The sequence below is a fragment of the Mustelus asterias genome, chromosome 13, assembly GCF_964213995.1.
Source record: "Mustelus asterias chromosome 13, sMusAst1.hap1.1, whole genome shotgun sequence".
In the NCBI taxonomy this organism is placed as follows: domain Eukaryota; kingdom Metazoa; phylum Chordata; class Chondrichthyes; order Carcharhiniformes; family Triakidae; genus Mustelus; species Mustelus asterias.
In genome coordinates, this window is record NC_135813.1 from 105,521,127 (window position 1) to 105,543,157 (window position 22,031).

The 22,031-nt window shown below is 39.7% G+C and overlaps 1 protein-coding gene across 6 annotated transcripts in view; it reads right to left on the bottom strand.

Annotated features, from left to right (window-relative positions):
* LOC144502974 (coiled-coil domain-containing protein 157-like) overlaps window positions 1–22,031 on the bottom strand; it is a 40,604-nt gene that overhangs the window by 6,763 nt on the left and 11,810 nt on the right. For 3 of the 6 annotated variants that reach the window (XM_078227423.1, XM_078227422.1, XM_078227424.1), the window contains 9 exons: window positions 21,452–21,611; window positions 17,999–18,704; window positions 16,441–16,518; window positions 10,716–10,906; window positions 8,123–8,299; window positions 5,147–5,315; window positions 4,078–4,217; window positions 3,689–3,783; window positions 1,525–1,718 (listed from right to left, as the gene is read on the bottom strand). In XM_078227423.1, the coding sequence (XP_078083549.1) occupies window positions 1,525–1,718; window positions 3,689–3,783; window positions 4,078–4,217; window positions 5,147–5,315; window positions 8,123–8,299; window positions 10,716–10,906; window positions 16,441–16,518; window positions 17,999–18,704; window positions 21,452–21,611 (1,910 nt within the window). Of the gene's footprint in view, window positions 1–1,192; window positions 1,719–3,688; window positions 3,784–4,077; window positions 4,218–5,146; window positions 5,316–8,122; window positions 8,300–10,715; window positions 10,907–16,440; window positions 16,530–17,998; window positions 18,705–21,451; window positions 21,612–22,031 lie in introns of those variants that run through there. The other 3 variants (XM_078227425.1, XM_078227426.1, XR_013499405.1) reach the window with 2 other exon arrangements.

The following is a 22,031-nucleotide window of genomic DNA, read 5'->3' on the forward strand; positions in this document are numbered from 1 at the left end:
GTCTCTAATTCTGTCAATAGTATACCAGCTACCGGTCACCCATGAGATTTGGCATATTACATGACTTCATAAGTTACCTGCATTTCTATGTATCTGGAACTTCTATCCAACATTCCTTCTAGAGCTTGGGAGTAGGATTTCTGTATGTTTTCTCTCAAGGTGTGGTAGAAGATGTGGAAATTTTACCTTTTGGATTCTAAAGAGTAAAAGCTTAGCACAATTTATCACTGATCTAATATTTTCTGAAAGATGCGTGCTTGTTTTTAAATAAACTAGATACTAAATCAATAATTATTTAAGATATCTCTAATTAATGCAGCTGTGCCCTTTATTTTAATTGATAAACAGAAACCCAGCTTTGTACATATAGATCACACCAGCCATTTGCTTCTGGTTATTAAGTGAAGCTTAAAGATTGAATCATGTTGGACTTGAGTAATCACTTACAAGTTGTTTGGAACAAGATCAGTGTGATTTTATATTGCATTGTAAAACATTTAAATTGTAGCACTGAATGCAGAATCTAAAATAAAGTATCATGAGTTTGTCTTATTTTAATTAAGTTCAATCTAAATATTTGATTAGAAAAAGTGATTATAAAAATGGTTTCCTAGTATCACAACTACAACCTTGACATGAATTTGGAGGGTGGTTATAAGCTGGTGTTTGGCATTGTATATACTCTATTACATATAAATAATGTACTGGTAAAACAGAGTATCCTTCAGCTGAAGCCTCGGTGTTTCTAGCACGTGTTGCTGATACCAGCCAGCTCTGGGTGGCATTAACTAGACATTGCCAGTCCAGATAGCGTGCAAAACTGATCAATTTAGATTTCATGACCAATTTCCAAGATGTAATCTCAATACAAGCAGCCAATTTTATCCATAATTTTAATGAGTGCTTTTATAAATTGACTGGCTACTATTATCCTGATACATTTCCTTATCCAGCAAATTAGTTAAAATTCCTAAGCAAATTAGTACCAAGCTAAACACTACACAAACATTTCATGTCAAGTATGTTTTTTAAATTCTTGTGATATGAAGAGACCTCCTGTGGACTGCTGTAGATACAGAGCTAATCTGTGGTTTCTCCTTTAATTTTTTTCTAATTTATTACTGCACTAAAAGCAGCTGTTGTGAGGCACAGGAATAAAATGTTCCAGAAATACAGGCAGCAGATTACAATGTCTGTGTAAGAATCATTTGCTGGTTTTATTTTTTGATGTGATTTGTCATATTTTCAGTAGCATGATAGACAATTACATCAGGAACTGTATTGGGGTAATTCTCCATCCACTTCATGTTTAGTGTTTTGTTTGACAGTGATTCCTTTCATTCTGAACTTTTGATCAGAGGACTTAAGCAGCAAGGTTTGACATTTGCTAAGTTTTTTAAAAATGTGGCACTGCAGTGCTTCACAGATCACACCCTCCATGGTATACTATAGCTCACAATGCAACCTAATCCTAGTGTAGTTTTCTGTAGTTCTTCTTCATGTTCTCAGTTATAGCTTTCATACCTGGTAAGGCTCCTGCATTTTTCAGCCTTGCATAAACGCCAATGGCAGATGTTTCTGGTGAGGTAAAGACATTTGTTACAGGTTCTTTTATTTGTTCAATAGAAGGGGTTGTCTCCCTTGGCTCACTCCAAGGCCTCTGACTGGACCTGGGTCTCGTATTTGCACCTAAGGTTCTTGTGGCTTTCATCATCCCTCTGTAAAATTAACATGCAAAAGGTTTATTTTTGCTATTTTTGGAATATTAGCAAAAGTCATTCAACAAACAAACCCAAAGTTACACTTTAAAACCCTCAAACTCAAGTGTTTAAACACTTCATATTTTTTCTCCATGGTTTACATTTATCTATATTTACATACTACACTAGTTGTAATATCTCATGTATACATACTTGAGGAACATAGAGTTCAATGGTTCTTCCTAGTGTTCAACAGAATGTACTGAAGGAGAAGATTAAAGCCATTTTATTTGGCTTCCTACAAAAACTCCATTCCCCTGCCCTACTATTTGCTTAGGTTGAACCACGCATTGTTTCACCCAAAGCTGCATTTCAAATCCTGTTTCCTATCCATCAACAGAACCACTTATGCCTTCCTCAATCAATCATAACTCCCAACATGGTGAAACCATCATCTCTACTTCCTTTACTTACTCTGCTCTGTCCCTTGGCCTTTCTTGCCATGGGCCTGAGCTCCAAATTCTTAACTCATCTAGAAGTCTGCCATCTGCACCAGATCCCACTTGTCCAGCTGCCCTGTCTACCAACATTCCATTTACAAATTCTTCTTTGACTTCACTTCTCTATAACCTGCTCCAGCCCCACATTATAGCCCCTATCCTTCAGCACTGGCTTCTTGTGATCCAGTACACTTCTGGTAATTACTCGAAGCAGAAGGGATCTGGATCTGGATCTGGGACGGCACAGTGGTTAGCACTGCTGCCTCACAGCGCCAGTGGTCCAGGTTCAATTCCGGCCTCAGGTCACTCTGGAGTTTGCACATTCTCCCCGTATCTGTGTGGGCTTCCTCCGGGTGCTCTGGTTTCCTCCCACACTCCAAAAATGTGCAGGTTAGGTTGATTGGCCATGCTAAATTGCCCTTTAATATCAGGGGGACTAGCAGAGTAAATGAATGGCGTTATGGGGATAGGGCCTGGGTGGGATTGTTGTCAGTGCAGGCTCGATGAGCCACCGAATGGCCTCCTGCACTGTAGGGATTCTCTGAGTCTGTGAATATCGAATGAGCAAGGGGAATTGAGGACTAGAGAGATATTAAAACCATTTTTTTTCAGGGAAGAAGATGGGATGATGTTCAGGTGGGAAGGAATTGTTTGTTTATTTAAGTATCACCAACAAAAATGGTTGAATGGAAGGATTAACCTACAATTATACTTGGATCCTGGATGGAGCAGAAAATAGTGATCATAAACTTCCATCTCATCCAATCCAAAGCATGATCTCTCTATATTGCCTTCACTTCCTTCATTTGATTATAAATCCTTCAGGGAAAACAATATAAATTTGATCCCAAAATACATTTTTTCAAAAATTATTGGTTGATGTATTCAATTCCAATATTTTCTATAACTTTTAACACTTAGTTTCAAAAGAATTCCTACAATTACAATGCCCACTGATTGTTATTACTGATTGTTGGTTTTGTTTGGATAGTTATAATTATTCATTAGTTTTCAGACATTCACAAATTTTTTGGAGGTCGCCATGTTTTGATCAAGTATTTTGTGGAAGAGCTATGTTGGGTTCATTGATATGGGTGTGAGCAGAAGAACCCAATCTTTAACAGTTGAGACAATTTGTTTGTCACCAGAAAAATCAATTCTCCATCACATTTCAGAAAAGTTAACTTCAACACTGAAGGACACACCAAATGCAATTTTCATATTCAAGCCATTTCTCACTGAGACCAAATTACTCATCATCTCTTGTGCATTTTATATATGTTTGTAAAGTTATGATTACTCATACTACTTTTCTAGTAATCATATATTTGCATACCTCATTTTTAATCTGGTTAGCAACATTATTGTTGTAGGTGGGGTTAATTAACTAATGTTGAGAGTTAAATTCTAGTCTGGACTGATACTGATGAATTAATCCCCCCCCCCCCCCCCCCCCCCGATCACAAAGAATTGGATGGGGTCTCTTACGCTGTATTAAGCTGGTTCCTTCGTACATTGCCATCAGGATTTGGTCCATCTTCTGGCAGGCCTGAGGGTGACCAAAGCTTTGTCGGAGGAATGATCTAAAACAAAGAGGAAAAAATGCACCGTATGTGAATTCACACCTAAAATTCATATAGTGTCTAAATTAAACAGCTTTTTGTTGTGCATATCATGTCACCTGAATTATAAAAAATAAAGATTGCCAGTGAGAATACAGCACCATCTCAAAACAGGAAGTGTTTTTTCTAGTTAAGCTCTGTTGATTGGTTGAATACCTTCAGCTACAAATTTTAGCATTATTGAATTAAATCAGGTAAAAGAAAGGGAAAAGGGGCCTGATGGGTTTAGCTGTTCTGATTTTTACGAACTCTCACCTTTAAAGCTCCTTGTTGTGTACTTTCCTGCAGCTTTGTGAGGGTGCTTCTCAATCGGGAATTCTCCTCTTCCAGAATACTAATGCGCAAGCTGTTTGCTAGTAACTGTTTCTCCATGTCCTGTGCAATGTCACCTGTACCTATCAGAAACAATACACATCTGATAAATCACACTAACACACTCTGAAGCACAAGTGCGAGTTGTTTTATGGCAAAGATAAAATGCATAATAAATGTTTCACTTCCTTCCATTCCATTATTTACCCCTTCATTCTCTTGTCTTTTTTCTCTGACTGACAGAGCATCTTATCCAGACGCTAACCCCCCGCCCTATCCCTGTAACCCCCAGACATTTTACCATGGCTAATCCATCTAACCTTGGGACACACTAAGGGGCAATTTAGTGTGGCCAATCCACCTAACCTGCACATCTTTGGATGCATAGTTTAGTACAGTCTATGTAACTTTCAGCCATGCTTCGTGTATCTGACAGATGTCAGGAGATTGTGTGACCATGATGATCTTCCAAACAAATCTGATGCTGTCCTCACTCAACTTGCACACGAGCAGGGCTGTGTGGTCACAAATAAAGAAATATCCCAGGAACTGTCTTTTAAAATTGGATTTAAACATAGAATCATATCATAGAATCCCTACATTGCAGAAGAGGCCATTCAACCCATTGAGTCTACACTGAGTCTCTGACAGATTATTTTACCACTGCCCTCTACCTCACCTTATAGTGTAACCCCACACATTTACCATGCTAATCCATCTTGGGGCACCAAGGGGCAATTTTGCCATGGCCAATCCACCTAGCCTGCATCATCTTTGGACTGTGGGAGGAAACTGGAGCACACACAGAGAGAACGTGCAAACTCCACACAACCAGTCACCTGGAATTAAACCCGGGTCCCTGGTGCTGTGAGGCAGCAGTGCTAGCCACAATGCCACCGTGCCACCCTGGCAAGTTTCATTTTGAATGATGTCTTCGCATTTTTAGTAAGTGCTTGTTTTGTGCTGCTAATTTAGATTAATTCAAAATGTTAAAATAGTAGAAATTTCTTACTCTCACACTGTGTTTCAGATGGCATGTTTAATTCCGGGAAAGCCACCAAAAGCCTACACTGCTCCTTATATTCTTGAACTTGGCTCTCTAGCTGGGACAGATTTTTTTTTAGCTCAGTCATGGACTTCTCCAGACCATGCTTTTCTTGCTGTAACAGATCTGTTAGTTGCTGTAATGAGAAAGAAAGAGAGAAAAATAAAATTGGCATTTATCTGGACTGTATTTAAGCAGGAACTAAGCTTGTCCAGGGATGGATATGCAGACTAACAAGTTATAGATCTTGATTCCTCTGTGTAACAGAAAAACATAAATTAAAGTAGTTCATGATCTCAAGTTGGGCCTTAAAGTACATTTCTATTCTAATTTATTTAGATATGTCATCAAAACCACAAGATATATCCCACAATAGGGTTGTCTTCACTTACCGCCTGGGCCAGGATTGAATTTTCCCACAGATTTTTCATGATGTGCTCTGTTATCATATACCCGAGTGAACATTCCAGCAGATGTTTATCAACTTGGTAGAGCCCAAGAGAAGCTCATCCATCTGACAGCCGTGTTGGAAAATAGCTGAATCCATGACTTTTATCTGTATGCAGACACTGTTTCCACTCCTTGTCATGTGATCATGCTACCATTCATTTCTGCCTTTTGGCTCCATTGGATTCTATGATGTGGAGATGCTGGCGTTGGACTGGGGTAAGCACAGTAAGAAGTCTCACCACACCAGGTTAAAGTCCAACAGGTTTATTTGGCAGCAAAAGCTTTCGGAGTCTCGCTCCTTCATCAGGTGAGTGAGGACTTGTGTTCTCAAACAGGGCATATACAGACACAAACTCAATTTACAAGATAATGGTTGGAATGCGAGTCTTTACGGTACAGACAATGTGAGTGGAGAGAGGGCCAAGCACAAGTTAAAGAGGTGTATATTGTCTCCAGCCTGATTGTCTACCTGATACGCTGCAGGAAAGGATGTCCCGAGGCATGGTACACTGGGGAGACCATGCAGACGCTACGACAACGGATGAATGAACACCGCTCAACAATCACCAGGCAGGAGTGTTCCCTTCCAGTCGGGGAACACTTCAGCAGTCACAGGCATTCAGCCTCTGATCTTCGGTTAAGCGTTTTCCAAGGCGACCTTCACGACACACGACAACGTAGAATTGCTGAGCAGAAACTGATAGCCAAGTTCCGTACACATGAGGACGGCCTCAATCGGGATCTTGGGTTCATGTCACACTATCTGTAACCCCCATGACTTGCCTGGGCTTGCAAAATCTCACTAACTGTCCTAGTTGGAGACAATACACACCTCTTTAACTTGTTGAGGAGCATGTGTTTTATTATCTGGAAATTCCTGTGTGCAAAACAAACATCAAATGTTAATTTTTCTTTTTGAGTGACCAACAGGAAAGCCTCCAGTGTGGCAACTAAGTTTAAATTTATTTATTAGTGTCACAAATGGGCTTACATCAACACCGCAATGAAGTTACTGTGAAAATTCCCTGTCAAAAGTCTTCTGAAAATCCAAATACACCACATCCACTGGTTTCGCCTTATCTATTTTGCTGGTAACATCCTTGAAAACTCCAACAGGTTTGTCAAACATGACTTCCCTTTGATAAAACCACATTGACACTGCCTAATAATATTATTTTCTAAGTGTCCAGTTATCACATCCTTTACATTGGCCTCTAGTATTTTACATACAACTGACATCAGTCTGTAGTTCCCCTGTATTCATGAATAGGTTATTCATAAAGGCCCACCTTCTCAACTTTGTCCCTCGCCTGAGATGTGGTGATCCTCAGATTAAATCGCCAACAGACAGCTCTCCCCCTCAAAGGGGAGAGCAGCCTATAGTCATCTGGGACTATGGCAACTTTACCTTTAGTTCCCCATTTTTTCTCCCTCCTTTATTATACAGTGAGCTTACATTTGCAACCATCCAATACACAGGAACAGTGCCAGGATCTAGAATTTTGAAAGATGAACATCAATGCCACCTCTTTCAACACTCTAGGACACCGATCATCCTGGGGTTTAACCAACTATCAGTCACATTAATTTCTCCAGTACCACTTTCAATCAATTTATTTCAGTTCCTCGTTCCTTCTGGACCCTTGATTCTCTATTATTTCTGGGAGGTTTTTGTATCTTTCTTCATAAAAATAGAAGCAGGATTAGGCCATTCATCCCTTTGAGTCTGCTCTACCATTCAGTATGATCTTGGCTGATCTATCTCAACACTATACTCCCTTGCTCTCCCCATACCCCTTGACACCTTTAGAGTCTAGAAATCTATTTTCTTCTTAAATATATTCAGTGACTTGGTCTCCGCAACTTTCAGTGGTAGAGAATTCCACAGCCTCTGAGTGAATAAGTATCTCTCATCTCAGTCCTAAATGGTCTACCCTATAGAAGACAGACACAAAGTAATTATTTAATTTATCTCTTATTTCTCTTATTTCTATTTCCCTTTTCCCCATTATAAATTCTCCTATCTCTGCCATATCTGTCTTTACTAAAGTACAGTTTTACTCCTGGTTGATTTTCTAAAATTTAATATACCTGGAATTGTCATGGTGGCATAATGCAATGAGCTGCATGAAACAATTCCATGTGAAAGGTAGTATGTGAGACCATCTTCATAATTCCCAAGCCATTTCACTGTGGGGAATAATCAAGTAAAATCCATATGCTTCCGCATCAAAAAAGAGGAACATATTTAAATGTTAGCCACCCCAGCTGTAACTGCATGGCTCCTGAAGTTAAATACAACAGTAATGCAGAGGATTAACAATAAGAATCAAACCCAACTGTTCATTCAGACAATGTTTTAGAAGACATAAGTGGAAAATAATTAAGAAAATTACAGAAATATCAGTTCATGTTAAGAAGTCAGTATTTGTAATTTGCTACCTGAAAAACTTTGGACATTGTTAAAGATTTCCTCAGGTTCTGAGTACCCACCAGTTGTTGTTGGAGTTGCTCCTGTAGATTACTCTTTTCTAGGTTGACCGTCTTCAGTTGTTCTTCCAGCCCATCTGTTCCAGCCTCGGACTCAGCTAATCTAGTGTTCAGTTCTTCACGTTCTTCATCCAAATTATCAACTCGTTGTAGCAGAACTTTAATCTTTGCTTTTAGAGACTTGATTAATTAATGAAAAACACAATTAAAATTAATTGTTTTTTTTCTCTTAAAACTGCCCTTTAATAAAATCTGAAGCATAGCTCCTTTCTGGTTAGCAACATACTGCAATGGTTACCTTCTGAATATATTCAAACTGTGCCTTGTTGTTGTTGTAAGAAGGGTATTACAACATTTATTCTAATTTCCTGCTTTCTGAAGGAAACTATACTTCCACATTATAACATTGGCTGCATTTCAAAAGTACTTAATTGGCTGTAAAGTGCTTTGAATGTTTGATAGTTAGAAGAAGCAAGCACTATATAAAGACAAGTCTCTTTTTTTCCCCTCTCAGGCCTTGACATGTCAAATGTAATCTCCCCTGCCTCGTATAACCAAGATAAAGGTGATATGTTCTCCATGTTCAACCCCCTCCCTTTCCGAACAAGCCAAATTGCATTCTATCCCTGAAACCCTATCTCTCACAAGTTAATTTTCATCTCTTTTTTCCTGTTTTCTCCAGGCTCATCTCAGTCATACCAACTAACTTCCCTTTCTGACCACCACTGACTCTCATGGTAACTGGTTCCCTATCCTCAGAAACTTTCTCCCTCCTTTTAAAAACTGCTATCATCACCAGCACCTCAAAAAATCTACCCTCAAACATTTATCATTGCAAACTATTACCCGATCTTCAACCTCCCTTTCTTTTCCAAGCTCCTTAGATGTGCTGTTGTTTACCAGATACATCCCCATCTCTCCAGCAGCTCCCTGTTAGAATGGATGTTGTTTCTATGGATTTGGCAGAATGACACTGGGACTCCGAGAGTTAAACTATGAGGAAGAGATTATACAGGTGAAATTAAACAAAGTAGTGTTGTACTCCCTGGAATTTATAAGGATAAGGGATGATTTGTTTGAAGTTTTCAAGATATTAAGGGGAACAGGAGGGTAGATAGAGAGAGGTTATTTCTGCTTGTTGGGGAGTCTTGACTAGGTAGCATAGTCTAAAAATTATAGAGCTAGACCTTTCAAGGTTGAACTTAGGAAACACTTCTGCAAAGGATGGTAGACGTTTGGAATTCGCTTCAGCAAACAGCAACTGATCTTAGATCAAATGATGATTTTATATCCGAGATTGATAGATGTTTGTCAAGCTGAGGTACTAATGGGAACAAATGGATCTATGGAGTTAGATCACAGAACCGGCTCAAAGGTCTAAATGGCCTATTCATGTTTTGATGGTCTTAACTGCAGATGACTGCAGAGTACCCAGTAGAAAACTAAGATACTGTTGTTGAAGCTTGTGTTAAACTTCATTTAAGTCTAAGACACTCAAGGCAGGTCAGAGTGGGAAAGCAAATACAAGTTAAATAGTAGTTCACAAGAAGGTCAAAGTCATGTGCAGCCAGAACAAGGATGTTCAGGGAAGCAGTGATCTAATCAGCATTTTGTCTGCCCTGTGTAGAGAAAAGATTTTTTAAATTAATTTGTCTGATTAAATTCGCTTGCACTGCAAAATCTGCCAAACTCATATTTGTTGTCCAGATAAAAAAGTGAGCAACAAATGCAGTACACTAGAATTGCTGTCTCAAATTAATGCAGTTTATGAGGCTCTGGACAACAGTGTAGAAGGACAAGGTTGCATCTTCTTGGCTTGAATGGGAAGATTCCAGGTGAAGTAGGAGTGATGCAAGAGTTAACAAGGGGATTACAGAGTGACCAACCCTTTGGAAAGCAGAGAAGATTGAGGAAAATGCATTTGGTGGGAAGATCATGTTTGAGTTAGCAGAATAAAAAAGATAAAGCCAATATGGGATTGAAAGGAATAAAAACAGGGACTCATGGATTGAGCTGGCAGTCATGGATCTCTCTGAAGAGAGGAGGCCTTGTATGAGGCAAAAGGGGAATATTTTAGAAACTCTGGTGTGAAAAATCTTTTTTTGGAATCAGGTGATTTGGTGATCAGGCATGGAGACCTGATAATGACATTCAAATTTATTATAATGGTGTTCCTGACCCTGAACATTGGGATTTCTGTAACGTCACTGGCAGGAGCCAGGGGCAATCGCAGCGAGACTCCCCGCTGACATAAGCCGTGATTTGGGCCTCTTGCGAGATTTTCTGCTCTCATCAGTAAACACACCCGAAAAAAACAAGAGCAGAAAATCCGGGCCTTGGAAATGTAGTAAATGATATTCTTATAAACAACTTATCCTCACTCTTTACAAGGACTGCAGCTATGATACACTATATAGAGTCTTTCTCTGACTTCCTATCCGCTTTTCCTTCCCGTTGATTAATGCAAACCAGCATTTGGTGCAGTAAACTGGCATAAGAAAATGGATCTGGACCATGAACTTATTGTAGCATTAATTATAGACTAAATATGAAATGTTGGTGTGCTTTTTACATTGCAATTTGACAGGTTCATTACCTCTTCATGTCTCAACATGCTGCTGATTTTCACTTTTTCTTTTTCCAGTTCACTGCTAATCGTTTTGAGCTGTTGCGCTGTGCTCTCCAGTTGACTAGTCAATCTTTTAACTTGCTCTTCAAGAGTCAATACCACACTTTTGTCTGCCATTTTGGTTCTCATTTCTTCCAGCAGCGTTTTCTTCGAGAGCTCTAGCAACAGAATTACAATTCAAACCACATTCCTATAATTTTGCCACCTTTATAAGTTTTTTTTAATTTTAGGAGATTAGGGTCTACGAGCAAGTTTGTGACATGTGCTTACTAAATCCGGCTTCCGAATCTAGGGCAGAAGCATGGATCTGTGTCAAATTAGGTCTAAGAGTTTGCCAGATTTTGCAGAGTCCATGCCAGGAGTTGGCTTACAGATGCCAGTCTCCTTGAATCCAAACTAAAAGAACATTAGATTCAACACTCATTATTAGTCAAATCACCCTTGAACAGGTATGCTGATCCATGTTAAAGACACTGCGATAACATTTTTGGATCATGGATGTTTGTATTTTTTAATTCATGGGATGTAGGCAGGGCTGGTAAGGCCAGTATTAATTCCTCATCCTTATACTACTAAATAGTTTGCTAGGTGGGAAGTTTGGTGGGAAGTTAAACCACACCATTGTGGGTGTGAAATCACATATGCCAGACAGGGCAAGGACGGTAGATTTCCTTTGATAGATGGTATGAGTGAACTAGTAGAGCTTTTACAAAAATTCTTTGTTTCATTAGGTTTCCTTAGTCACCATTACCAATACAAGCTTTTTATTAACTGAATTTCTCAAGTTGTTATGGTGGTATTTGAACTTATATCTCTGAATCATTCTTCCAGTAATATAGTCACTTTACTACTGTATCCATCTCATGTGAATGAGATGAGGAATGTGTAGATGGTTCTCATCATCAACAATCCCTTAAGTCAGCGATGATTCTTCCTTATGGATGGCTGGGTTTAAGTGAGGTGTTAGTATTGACTGTGGGTTTGGTCTTATAAGCCCTATTTTAGCTCGAAAGGCTCTCCCGCAATGAGGACATCAGTTATTGGCTGGCAGAAGTAGAGTCGTAGGTAGATTGTTGACTCCAGCAGCTGCCCTCTTTGTCTCTCTTGCCATGCTCTCAGTGAATACTGCTGGTCATTGGAAGGTCTTCAGCATTTTGATGATGGATCACAATTTTGGTTGTGATTGGGCATCTGTTTCCCTTGTAATGACGTTAATGGAGCAGTCCTTCATGAGGCTTTGAGATAGTCTTTGAAATGTTTTCTTGGGCCCTCGTGTGAACGGGCTCCCTGGTGTAACTCAGAGTAGAGCATCTGTTTGGGCTGTCTTGATTTGGGCATTCTACTGTCATTCCCAGTTTATTTCACCTAATGTGATTATCATGGCTTCTATACTTGACCACATCTTGGAGGATAGTTATGTTTGTTCCCTTGTCCTCCCATTTATTTCATAAGATTCTTCTAAGACAGCATTGGTGATGTTCTAGGGCCTTGATAAGGAACTTGTAAAAGCTGTCCAAGTTTCAATACCATAGAGAAACATGGGGAGAACCACTGCCAACATACTTTGAGTTTAGTGTCGGTTCTGATATCACAATTCTCAAAGATTCAAACATATGAATTAGGAGTGGGAGTTGGCCACTCGGCCCCTTGAGCCTGCTCCGCCATTCAATACAATTATGGCAGATCTGATCATAACCTCAACTTTTCGTTCCAACGTATCACCGATAACCTTTCACCCCCTTGCTTATCATAGACTACAGCTCAACCTTTAACACTATTATTCCTATGTGACTCATCTCCAAACTTCGTGGCCTGGGGTTCTGCTCCTCCCTCTGTAACTGGATCCTAGATTTCCTAAACCACAGACTACAGTCAGTAAGGATAAGCAACAACACCTCCTCCATGATCATCCTCAACACTGATGCTCTGCAAGGCTGTGTCCTCAGCCCCTTACTATACTCCTTATACACCTCTGACTGTATGGCCAAATTCCCCTCCAACTCGATTTTCAAGTTTGCCGATGACACCGCTGTTGTGTGTCAGATCTCAAACAATGACGAGACAGAGTACAGGAAAGAGATAGAGAATCTGGTGAACTGGTGCGATGACAATAATCTCTCCCTCAATGTCAACAAAATGAAGGAGATAGTCATTTGACTTCAGGAAGCACAGTGGAGTGCCTGTCTACATCAACAGGGATGAAGTGGAAATGGTCGAGAGCTTCAAGTTTTCAGGTGTTCAGATCACCAACAACCCTGTCTAGATCCCTCCATGTGGACGTTATAGTTAAGAAAGCCCACTAACACCTCTTCTTACTCAGGAGACTAAGGAAATTTGGCATGTCTGCTACAACTCTCATCAACTTCTACAGATGCACCATAGAAAACATTATTTCCAGTTGTATCACAGCTTGGTATGGCTCCTGCTCTGTCCAAGATTGCAATAAACTACAATAGGGTCGTGAACGAAGTCCATCACTCAAACCAACCTCCCATCCATGACATGCCAACCAACTCAAAAACAGCTTCTTCTCTGCTGGCATCAGACTTTTGAATGGACTTACCTCATATTAAGTTGATCTTGCTCTACACCCTAACTATGACTGTAACACTACATTCTGCACTGTCTCCTTTCCTTCCCCATGTATGGTATACTTTGTCTTCCATATCCTTCTGGTAGTGTGGTGACCAGAACTGCACGCAATACTCCAAATGCGGCCTAACCAAGGTTTTATATAGCTGCAACATGATTTGCCAACTCTTGTACTCTATGCCTCGGCTGATGAAGGCAAGCATGCCATATGCCTTCTTAAGCACCTTGGCCACCTTCAATCTAACAAGGATATCATTGGAGCCAACAAGGGTGGTTTATGTCATAAGATCTCTCTTTATGCTGACAATCATTTGTTGTACAGATATGACTATTTGTGTCAATATCCAAAGTTCCTTACACTCTATTCCAGTTTGGTAAGTTTTCAGGCAACAAATTAAATCTTGAATAAAATTTGCTTTTTTCTTAATTAGTTTTTCTGCATTAAGCCTCTCTTTTGACTTATTCCCCTTTAATTTGGCTTCTGATAATTTTACTCACTTGGGAATATTTGTGACATGTGATTTCAACAATCTTTTTAATAATAACTTCAGGCCTTTGTTAGAAGGCACAAAGTAAGACTTTGCTCGTTGGTCAGTGTTGTCCCTATCGCTTGCTGGTCGTATCAATTCTGTTAAAATCCTGATTTTACCTAAATTTTCAGATTTCTTTCAGGCTATTCCTATTTTTATTTTTTTTAAATCTCTTGATCTATTGATTTCTTCTTTTATTTGAAATAACAAACACCCTCAAATTCATAAAATCTTTCTGGAAAGCCCAAAACCTCAAAGAGGTCTTGCTTTGCCAATTTTTTGCTTTATTATTGGTCTGCCAATACTCATAAGCTTATCTATTGGGTTCACTGAACTTTAGGCAATGACAGCCCCCTTTGGACAACAATGGAACATTACTCTTGCCTCCCCATCTCCCCTGTTTCATTATGTTCACAGTTACTGGCTTGTGTGAATCACTATATAGAAAATAGTATTATGTTGAGCTCCCGTAAAATACCTCCCAATTCAGAAACCACTTTGGATTTAAGTCTACTCTTTCCTCTATTCCTATCTATTCTAATCAATTTTTCCACCTTCTCTATTTGATTTAGCCTTCCACCTTTGGTCCAGCTTTGGTTTGAAATCTTTTAAAGACCCATGGGTATGTTTGCTTCCTTTATCTAGTAAGGGTGCATGGTGTTTCCAAATCTCATTTTTAGTGCAAAGAATACAGCACAGGAACAGGCCCTTCGGCCCTCCAAGCCTGCGCCGCTCATGTGCCCAGCTAGACCATTTGTTTGTATCCCTCTATTCCCAGTCTGTTCATGTGGCTATCTAGATAAGTCTTAAACGATCCCAGCATGTCCGCCTCAATCACCTTGCTTGGCAGTGCATTCCAGAAAGAACAAATCTACAGGTTCACAATTTTGCCAGTGAACATTTTGCTTCCTTTACCTTCTCTATCTCCTGACAGTCCCATTGATCATTGTTTAAGTGTTAATCCCATTTTCAAGGGTGCTCTTTCACGCATTTATAACATTATTCAAAAAGAATTTGGACCATCTTTAGCTAACATTAAGATATCTTGGAAGCAGGATTTGAATACTAAGCTTTCTGACAGTATGTGGCAGTCGAATGTCTTCAGAGTGCATGCTTTGTCACTGTGAATTAGACATGGTCTGCTTCAATTTGATGTTCTTCATCGGCTTTATCTTTCCAGAGCTAAACTTGCTAGGATGTGCTCTGGACTGGATTCTGTCTGTGTGAGATGTCATCTGGCTCCTGCAGCACTGTTTCGTATGTTTGGGTCATGTCCAAGACTGGCTTCTTTCCGGTCCTCCGTATTCTCAACTTTTTCATACATGTATGGTAGATCTATTGATATTAACACTATTATTGGTATTTTTGGGGTAATCCCTGATGAGATTTCTGTAGATCATCACCAATCAGATGCCTTGGCCTCATTGCTTGCATGTTGATTTATTTTATTCAGTTGGAAGTCTGCGACTCCACCCTCCCACTTGTAAAAGGTCAAGGAGATGATGATGATGTTTCTTCAACTTGAAAAGATTAAATATATCTTACGCAGATCCATTAAAACATTTAATTCAGTCCTGCAACCTTTATCCATGATTTTGACAACCTTTCTTTTTCCTCCATGAGTTGAATAATTTGGTCTATTCCTCTTTTTTTTTCTCCTTTGTTTTTTTATCATCCCCATAACATTTTCTTTGCCTGTATTTTACGATGGAATTTTTGTACCTTTTGTAAAAACCAATAAATAAAGTTTGAAAATAAATTAATGCTTTGATGTAGGCACACTGAAAGTGGTGGTGCACTGCAGTTGCCAGACATAAAGGCCCCTGTTGGCATTTCAGTAGATACGTAGCCAGCTGCTTAATATATTTAAAACAAAACTGCTTCATAGGATGAAAGCTGGTAACCAGATGAATAGAAAACCATTGGGAAGTGCCTGAAGGGTTGCCAACAAGATGAAGGTTAATGGGGAAAGCTGGGCTGTGATCAAAGTAATGCTGAGGAAATTAATGAGCACACACAATCTTGGCACTCATAGAGACTCCGAGAGATCCAAGTAGAAGATGAAAATTCCTCAAATCTGACTTGATCCTCAGTTGAAAATTTTTAAAAACCTAAGTAACTCACCAAAGTTCCTTTAACAGCACCTCCCAAACTTCCCACCTCTACCACCCAAGGGCAGCAGATGCATTGGCACACCACTGCCTGTAAATTCCCCTCCAAGCCACACACGTCCTGACTTGAAATTATATCATTGTTACTTCACTGTTGCTGGGTCAAAATCTTGGAACTTCCTTGCAAACAGCACTGTGGGTGTATCGACACCATGTGGTTTGCAGCGGTTCAAGAAAGCTGCTCAGCACCTCCTTCTCAAGGGCAATTAGGCATAGGCAATAGCTGCATGCTTAGCTAGCAACGCCTAACTCCATGAAAGAATACATTTTTAAAAATTAATATTTCTTAAGTTCTGTTTTCTTCTGCTCCCTCACAACCCACCTAGCCAACCACAACTAAATCACAATCAATCCCTAAAAGGTGAAAGAAATACCAAAAAGAGTGTATTCCAAACTTACCAAGGTCTCTTATGAGTACATGCTGCCCTTTAACCTCCTCCTTCAAGATTGATAGTTTCTCTTCTAATGTAGCACTTCCTAAAACAGAGCTACAGAATTAAAATCAGGACAAACTAAGGAAAATATCTCACAGCTTTTCATACTCCAGCTCTGCCCTATTGGACACAATGACGGACTCTCTTTTCAGGGTGTGTGAGAAGATCTTGGTGATCAAACATTTAAATGAGTTCACGGATCGCTGAAAATGGTTTTAAAAATATGATAGAAAAGCAAAATACTATGACTGTTGGAAATCTGAAATAAAAAACAGAAACTGCTGGAAATACTCAACAGCGTCTGTGGAAAGGGAAACAGAATTAATGTTTCAGATCGATGACCTTTCATCAAAACTGAAAAAAGTTATAAACGTAGTAAGTTTTCAGCAAATGCAGGAGACAGGGAAAAGACAAAGGAAGCAGAGAACAAATGGGGGGACCTTTATGAGAGTGGAAAGGAGGAGTGATTAAATAGGAATTAATTGAATGCTCTTTAAGCCACGGGAACTTGCTCTGTGTAGTTCAATATGAAGATATATCCTTAGCATGAATGCAAAATGCCTGTATCATTAAAAAATATATTGGCATGTAACTTCCTTGGAGTGGCAATCAGCAGCACATTGCTACTCTGCAGAAATGTACCTTCACTTGAAAGCCAATGCCCCTGTCTCACCCAACCTTCTTGACTCAAGCTGGGTGAGACTGGAAGGGCAAAGCAGTTCAGGGACTCCAGCAGCGAGGTGTAAAAGGAACCTCCTTTTTACGGCACTAGCCATAAAAAGGTGATTTTCAAAGGGACCATTGAAATGAGGATGGTAAGTTTCAAAGATAAATAAATGAACCCAACTCTCCACTCACCTGATGAAGGAGCAGCACTCCGAAAGCTCATGCTACCAACTAAACCTGTTGGACTTTAACCTGGTGTTGTGAAACTTCTTACGAAATAAATGGAATGTGGGGGTTAAGACATGATGTGGAGATGCCGGCGTTGGACTGGGATAAGCACAGTAAGAAGTCTCACAACACCAGGTTAAAGTCCAACAGGTTTATTTGGTAGCAAATACCATAAGCTTTCGGAGCAGAGCTCCTTCCTGACGAAGGAGCTCTGCTCCAAAAGCTTATGGTATTTGCTACCAAATAAACCTGTTGGACTTTAACCTGGTGTTGTGAGGCTTCTTACTGGGGTTAAGACATGCAGGACTCAGTCTGGGTCTTTAAAATGGTTACTCGAGAGTTAGAAGTGCTATTTCTCCTTCTAACTCTTTCAGAGTAACTATCAGGGTAAAACTGGCAGAACCATCCGAAGTTAGTGATTTAAATTACTTTGTTGGATGGCTCCCAGCGCAGTTGTCCAGGGGAGGTTAGCCCTACTGGACAATTTCTAGGTAAACCCTTTGGTGGGAACTTCCAAGAGGGATACGCCAGCGGACCTTTGGGCTCACCCCCAAATAAGATGCTGGGGAGCCAGGAAGTTATGTTCCACTTTGTTCCCTAATAAGTGTGCCATATGAAATTCAGGTTACCTTTCCTGAGCATCTCTTTATCATGCTCAAGTTTTGTTACTGTCTCAGAGTTATTTCTGTTAATCCCCTCCATTTGTTTGTCAAACTCTTTTATCTTCAAGTTTTGCTGTTCTTTTTCCTTTTCAAGTTCTTTATTAAAATCATTTATTTGCTTTTTCATTTGATTTTGCTGCTTTGCTGTGGCCTGTAGTTCAGTTTTTAGTGGGTTAATGCTGCTCATGAGTTCAGTGAGATGTTTGTTTATTCGTGCCAGGTCTTTGCTCTGTTCAGAGGCCCAATAGGCCACATCAGTTGCTGTCATCATTTCATTGCCAAGGGTTTCTTTCACCACTTCCTGAAATCTGCTCAGAGCCGATGGGATATTCTGGTTCTGGCAAATGCTGATAATGGAATTGCTGACCTTTTTAAGGGTCGCTTGTGTGCAGGCACAGGCATCACATGGTACAAGGGCCGTTTCCACTGTCTGTGAACCAATGTTCCGAGTATCCATGGCTATACTAGGAGAGTTTCTCAGTGCTTCATCTAATCCAACGTGCACAGGTGTAGCGGAAACTTGTGACTGAGTCATCCCTGTAGGCTTAATGTTGCTGGGGAATGATGGTGAGTTACAAGGTACAGATGAACAATTCTTCAATCTTTCAATCTCTGCCTTTGAATTCATCAGGTCGCTTTGCAGTTTAGAAAGGTCTGCCGCCATCAACTTTTTCTATTAAAATAAGAATACAATTCAACAGATTAAATAATCTACTCTGTTGGGTGCACTATTTGCTGTTCAAATTAAATTACAACAAGTGCATAAAACAGGATTTTGATGCAAGGAGGGTAATGTATCATTATTTTATGGCAGTACTTCTGTAAAATAACAAAGCAAGATTTTTTTAAATTTCAGGGTAGAGTTTTTAAACCTGTCAGTGGTGTTGTGTGAATGGACTATTAAACCTAAGAAAACCTTCCTGCAATGACATCCTTGAAGTTAGCTAAGTAACCCCATGTTGGGAACTCCTCTTCCATCTGAAGTGATGGCTGGAGGTTGTTTACAGTTCCAGTGTACAGATCAAATTCGAGTAACTCTTCTCAAGTTGTCAGGCTGCCATTAGATAGGTGCTGTCAAAGTATGCGCACAGTCGATTAATTGAACTGGGATTGATCTCCAGATGATGTTTCAGCCTCACAATCGTGTAATTACTACGACAGCCTATTTGGACCTCCGGAGCATCATCCAACTCCACTCCTGCCTCATCTAATCTTTATCGAAATCCTCAGTCATGCCTTTGTTAGCTTTGGACTCAATGGCCGGTATTTTACGACCTCGCTCGGGCGAGGATCATAAAATCCCGCCCGAGGCCAATGGAGAATTCCGCTCTTGGAGCCGTGCCCGCCCCAATTCCGGGGCGGGTGTGGCAGTAAAATTCCATCAGATTATTCTACTATTGCACTTCTGGATGGTCTCTCACTATAAATTTCAAGTCATCTAAATCTCTGCTGCCCATGCTCTTACTCACCTCACATCCCAATCATCCATCACCTCCGTTCTTATATGGACTATACTGACTCCATCAAGCTACAAATCAATTTTAAGATTCTCATCTTTGCTTTCAGATCCCTCCATGGCTTGCCCCACCCTAGCCTCACATCTCAAGAGACATCTACATTCCTCTAATTCTGGCCTCTTGAGCATTCTTGATTTTAAATCGCTGCACAATTGGTGGCCCTGCTTTTAGCTGTCAAAGCCCTAAACTCTGAAACTCCCTTCCTAAACCTCTTTGCCTCCATCTCACTTTGGTCCTTTCAGACACCCCGAAAAAAACCCTCAATGACCAAGATTTTGGCATCCACCTACCCATTCCTTACTTGGTGTCAAGTTTTGCTTTATAATGTTCCTGTGAAGAATGTTTGAATATCTTCTTACATTAAATATAGTATATAAATAAGAATTATTGTTGTAACTCCCATGACAGCCTGGATAGAATCAAACTGCCAAAATTTGACGTAGGCACTGGAAACAGAGTAACCAACTGTCCTGGATTTTTGGGGATTTTCAGGAATTTGGCGTAGCATCCTGGGCCTGAGCTTACTGGAACACCACTTTTTCCAGATTTTTCATGGCAGTGAGTGAGGAAACTGTACAGCAGGTCGGTGGTTGCAGATTTTGGGGGTGGTCCATCTTGGCCAAATGGAGAATGGTCTTCACCACAAGAGGATTTGAGTACAGAAATAAAGATGTTTTGCTGCAATTGCATAGAGCCTTGGTGAGACCACACCTAGTATGTGTGTAGTTTTGGTCTCCTTATTTAAGGAAGTATATACTTACCATGAAGGTGCAATGCGGGTTCACCAGGCTAAACCCTGGGATATTGGGTTTATTTTATGAGGAGAGATTGAAGAAACTGGGCCTGTATTCTCTAGAGTTTTGAAGAATGAGAGGTAATCTCATTGAAACCTACAGGGCATGACAGGGTAGATATAATTATGATGTTTCACCTGGTTGGTGAGCTTAGAACCAGGGTACACAGTCTTAGAATAAGAGGCAGGCCATTACAGACTAAGAAGAGGAGGAATTTCTTCACTCTGAAGATGGCAAATCTTTGGAATTCTGGACTGTGAAAACTCAATCATTGAGTAAGTTCAACAAAGACATTGATAGATTGCTGGATACTAATGACATCAAGGGATATGGAGATAGCATGAGAAAGTGGCGTAGAAGGAGCTGATTAGGCACAATCTAAATAAATGGCACAGCTGGCTCAACAGGCCAAATGGACTACTTTTGCTACTATGCTTCTACTTTTCTGGCAAAATCTCCTATATTTTCTTCCCCCAGAGTTGGTTATCCAGACGAAATGGTGAAATAAGCCCCTGATGAGAGGAGTTGCCAAAATGGAGTTACTGGCCAGATTTCAAAAATGCCTTTCAGAAGATTGTGGACTCAATTCATGCACCCAGACTGAAGGATAGGCCAATTCAGAGGTGGGGGAGGAGAGCTCCCTGAAGGTATTTCTAATACTGAACGACCTCTTTTCAGAATTGTACCAATTTAAAAATATTTTTGTAGTAAATGTTATCATTAGTTTTGTACGCTAATCCAAGCAAAAAAGAAAAATGGTGGCTATATATAGCATTAAGAAATTAAGTGAGCAATCTGATTGATTTGTTTTGTGGTGCTTCCAGCTTGCTGGATTTTGAAAAATTGATTAATTTGATTGGATAGCTTTATGATCCTTGGCTGGTGTTGATTTGCAGCTCATTACACTGTCTAGTGAATGAGACTGTCTTTAAATTGTGAACTGAAGGGCTTGGGAGATAAAAAAATTTTTAATTAATTGAGATAGCATTTGAATTGCATTTCTTCTTGTTTATTTTTTAGAACCATGATTTCAAACAAGGAATTAAAAGCAAAGCAGTTTTACAAATGTAGTGAAAATGAATCCTAAACATTGTGAGTCCTGCACCTACCTTTTGGTGGAGGGTCCCAAGTTTGAGCATACTGTTCCAGTATTTCCTCACCACCAGGCCAACGGACATGGATGGACCTACTGACTTGGAAATAGGGATACTCTGCTCCTTCGTAAGAGTGTCAACATAGTGCGTGAAACTCTGCAGCAGTAACACCAGCCTGATAAAAAGAAGTAAAAGGTTTAATTGGAATAGTGGCCATTGTTAACTCTTTAGGCCTACTTTAATACTTAAAAGGTTTTAAGTTTTGTTTCTTTTTAAACCAGTAATTTGAAAAGATGAGAGAATTTAATACAAATTACATAGCTGTTCACTTTGTAATACGGGTTGTAAGTTGCAGAATAGTTTTATATTAGTTAATGATTTGACAAAGATGATGTCACATTAATAGCCTTTTAATAATTAGTTAATTAATAGAAAGAAGAAAACAAAGACTAATTTGTAAGGGGCCAATTTCAACATTGTAAGTGAATGTGTTTTGAGTGAGGTTGAAATTGGATCCTAAATGTTGTCATTTTTTTTCTAAAAATCAATTTTCATGTTGGCATGGACTAGACTAGAGATTGCCTGGTTAGGTCTT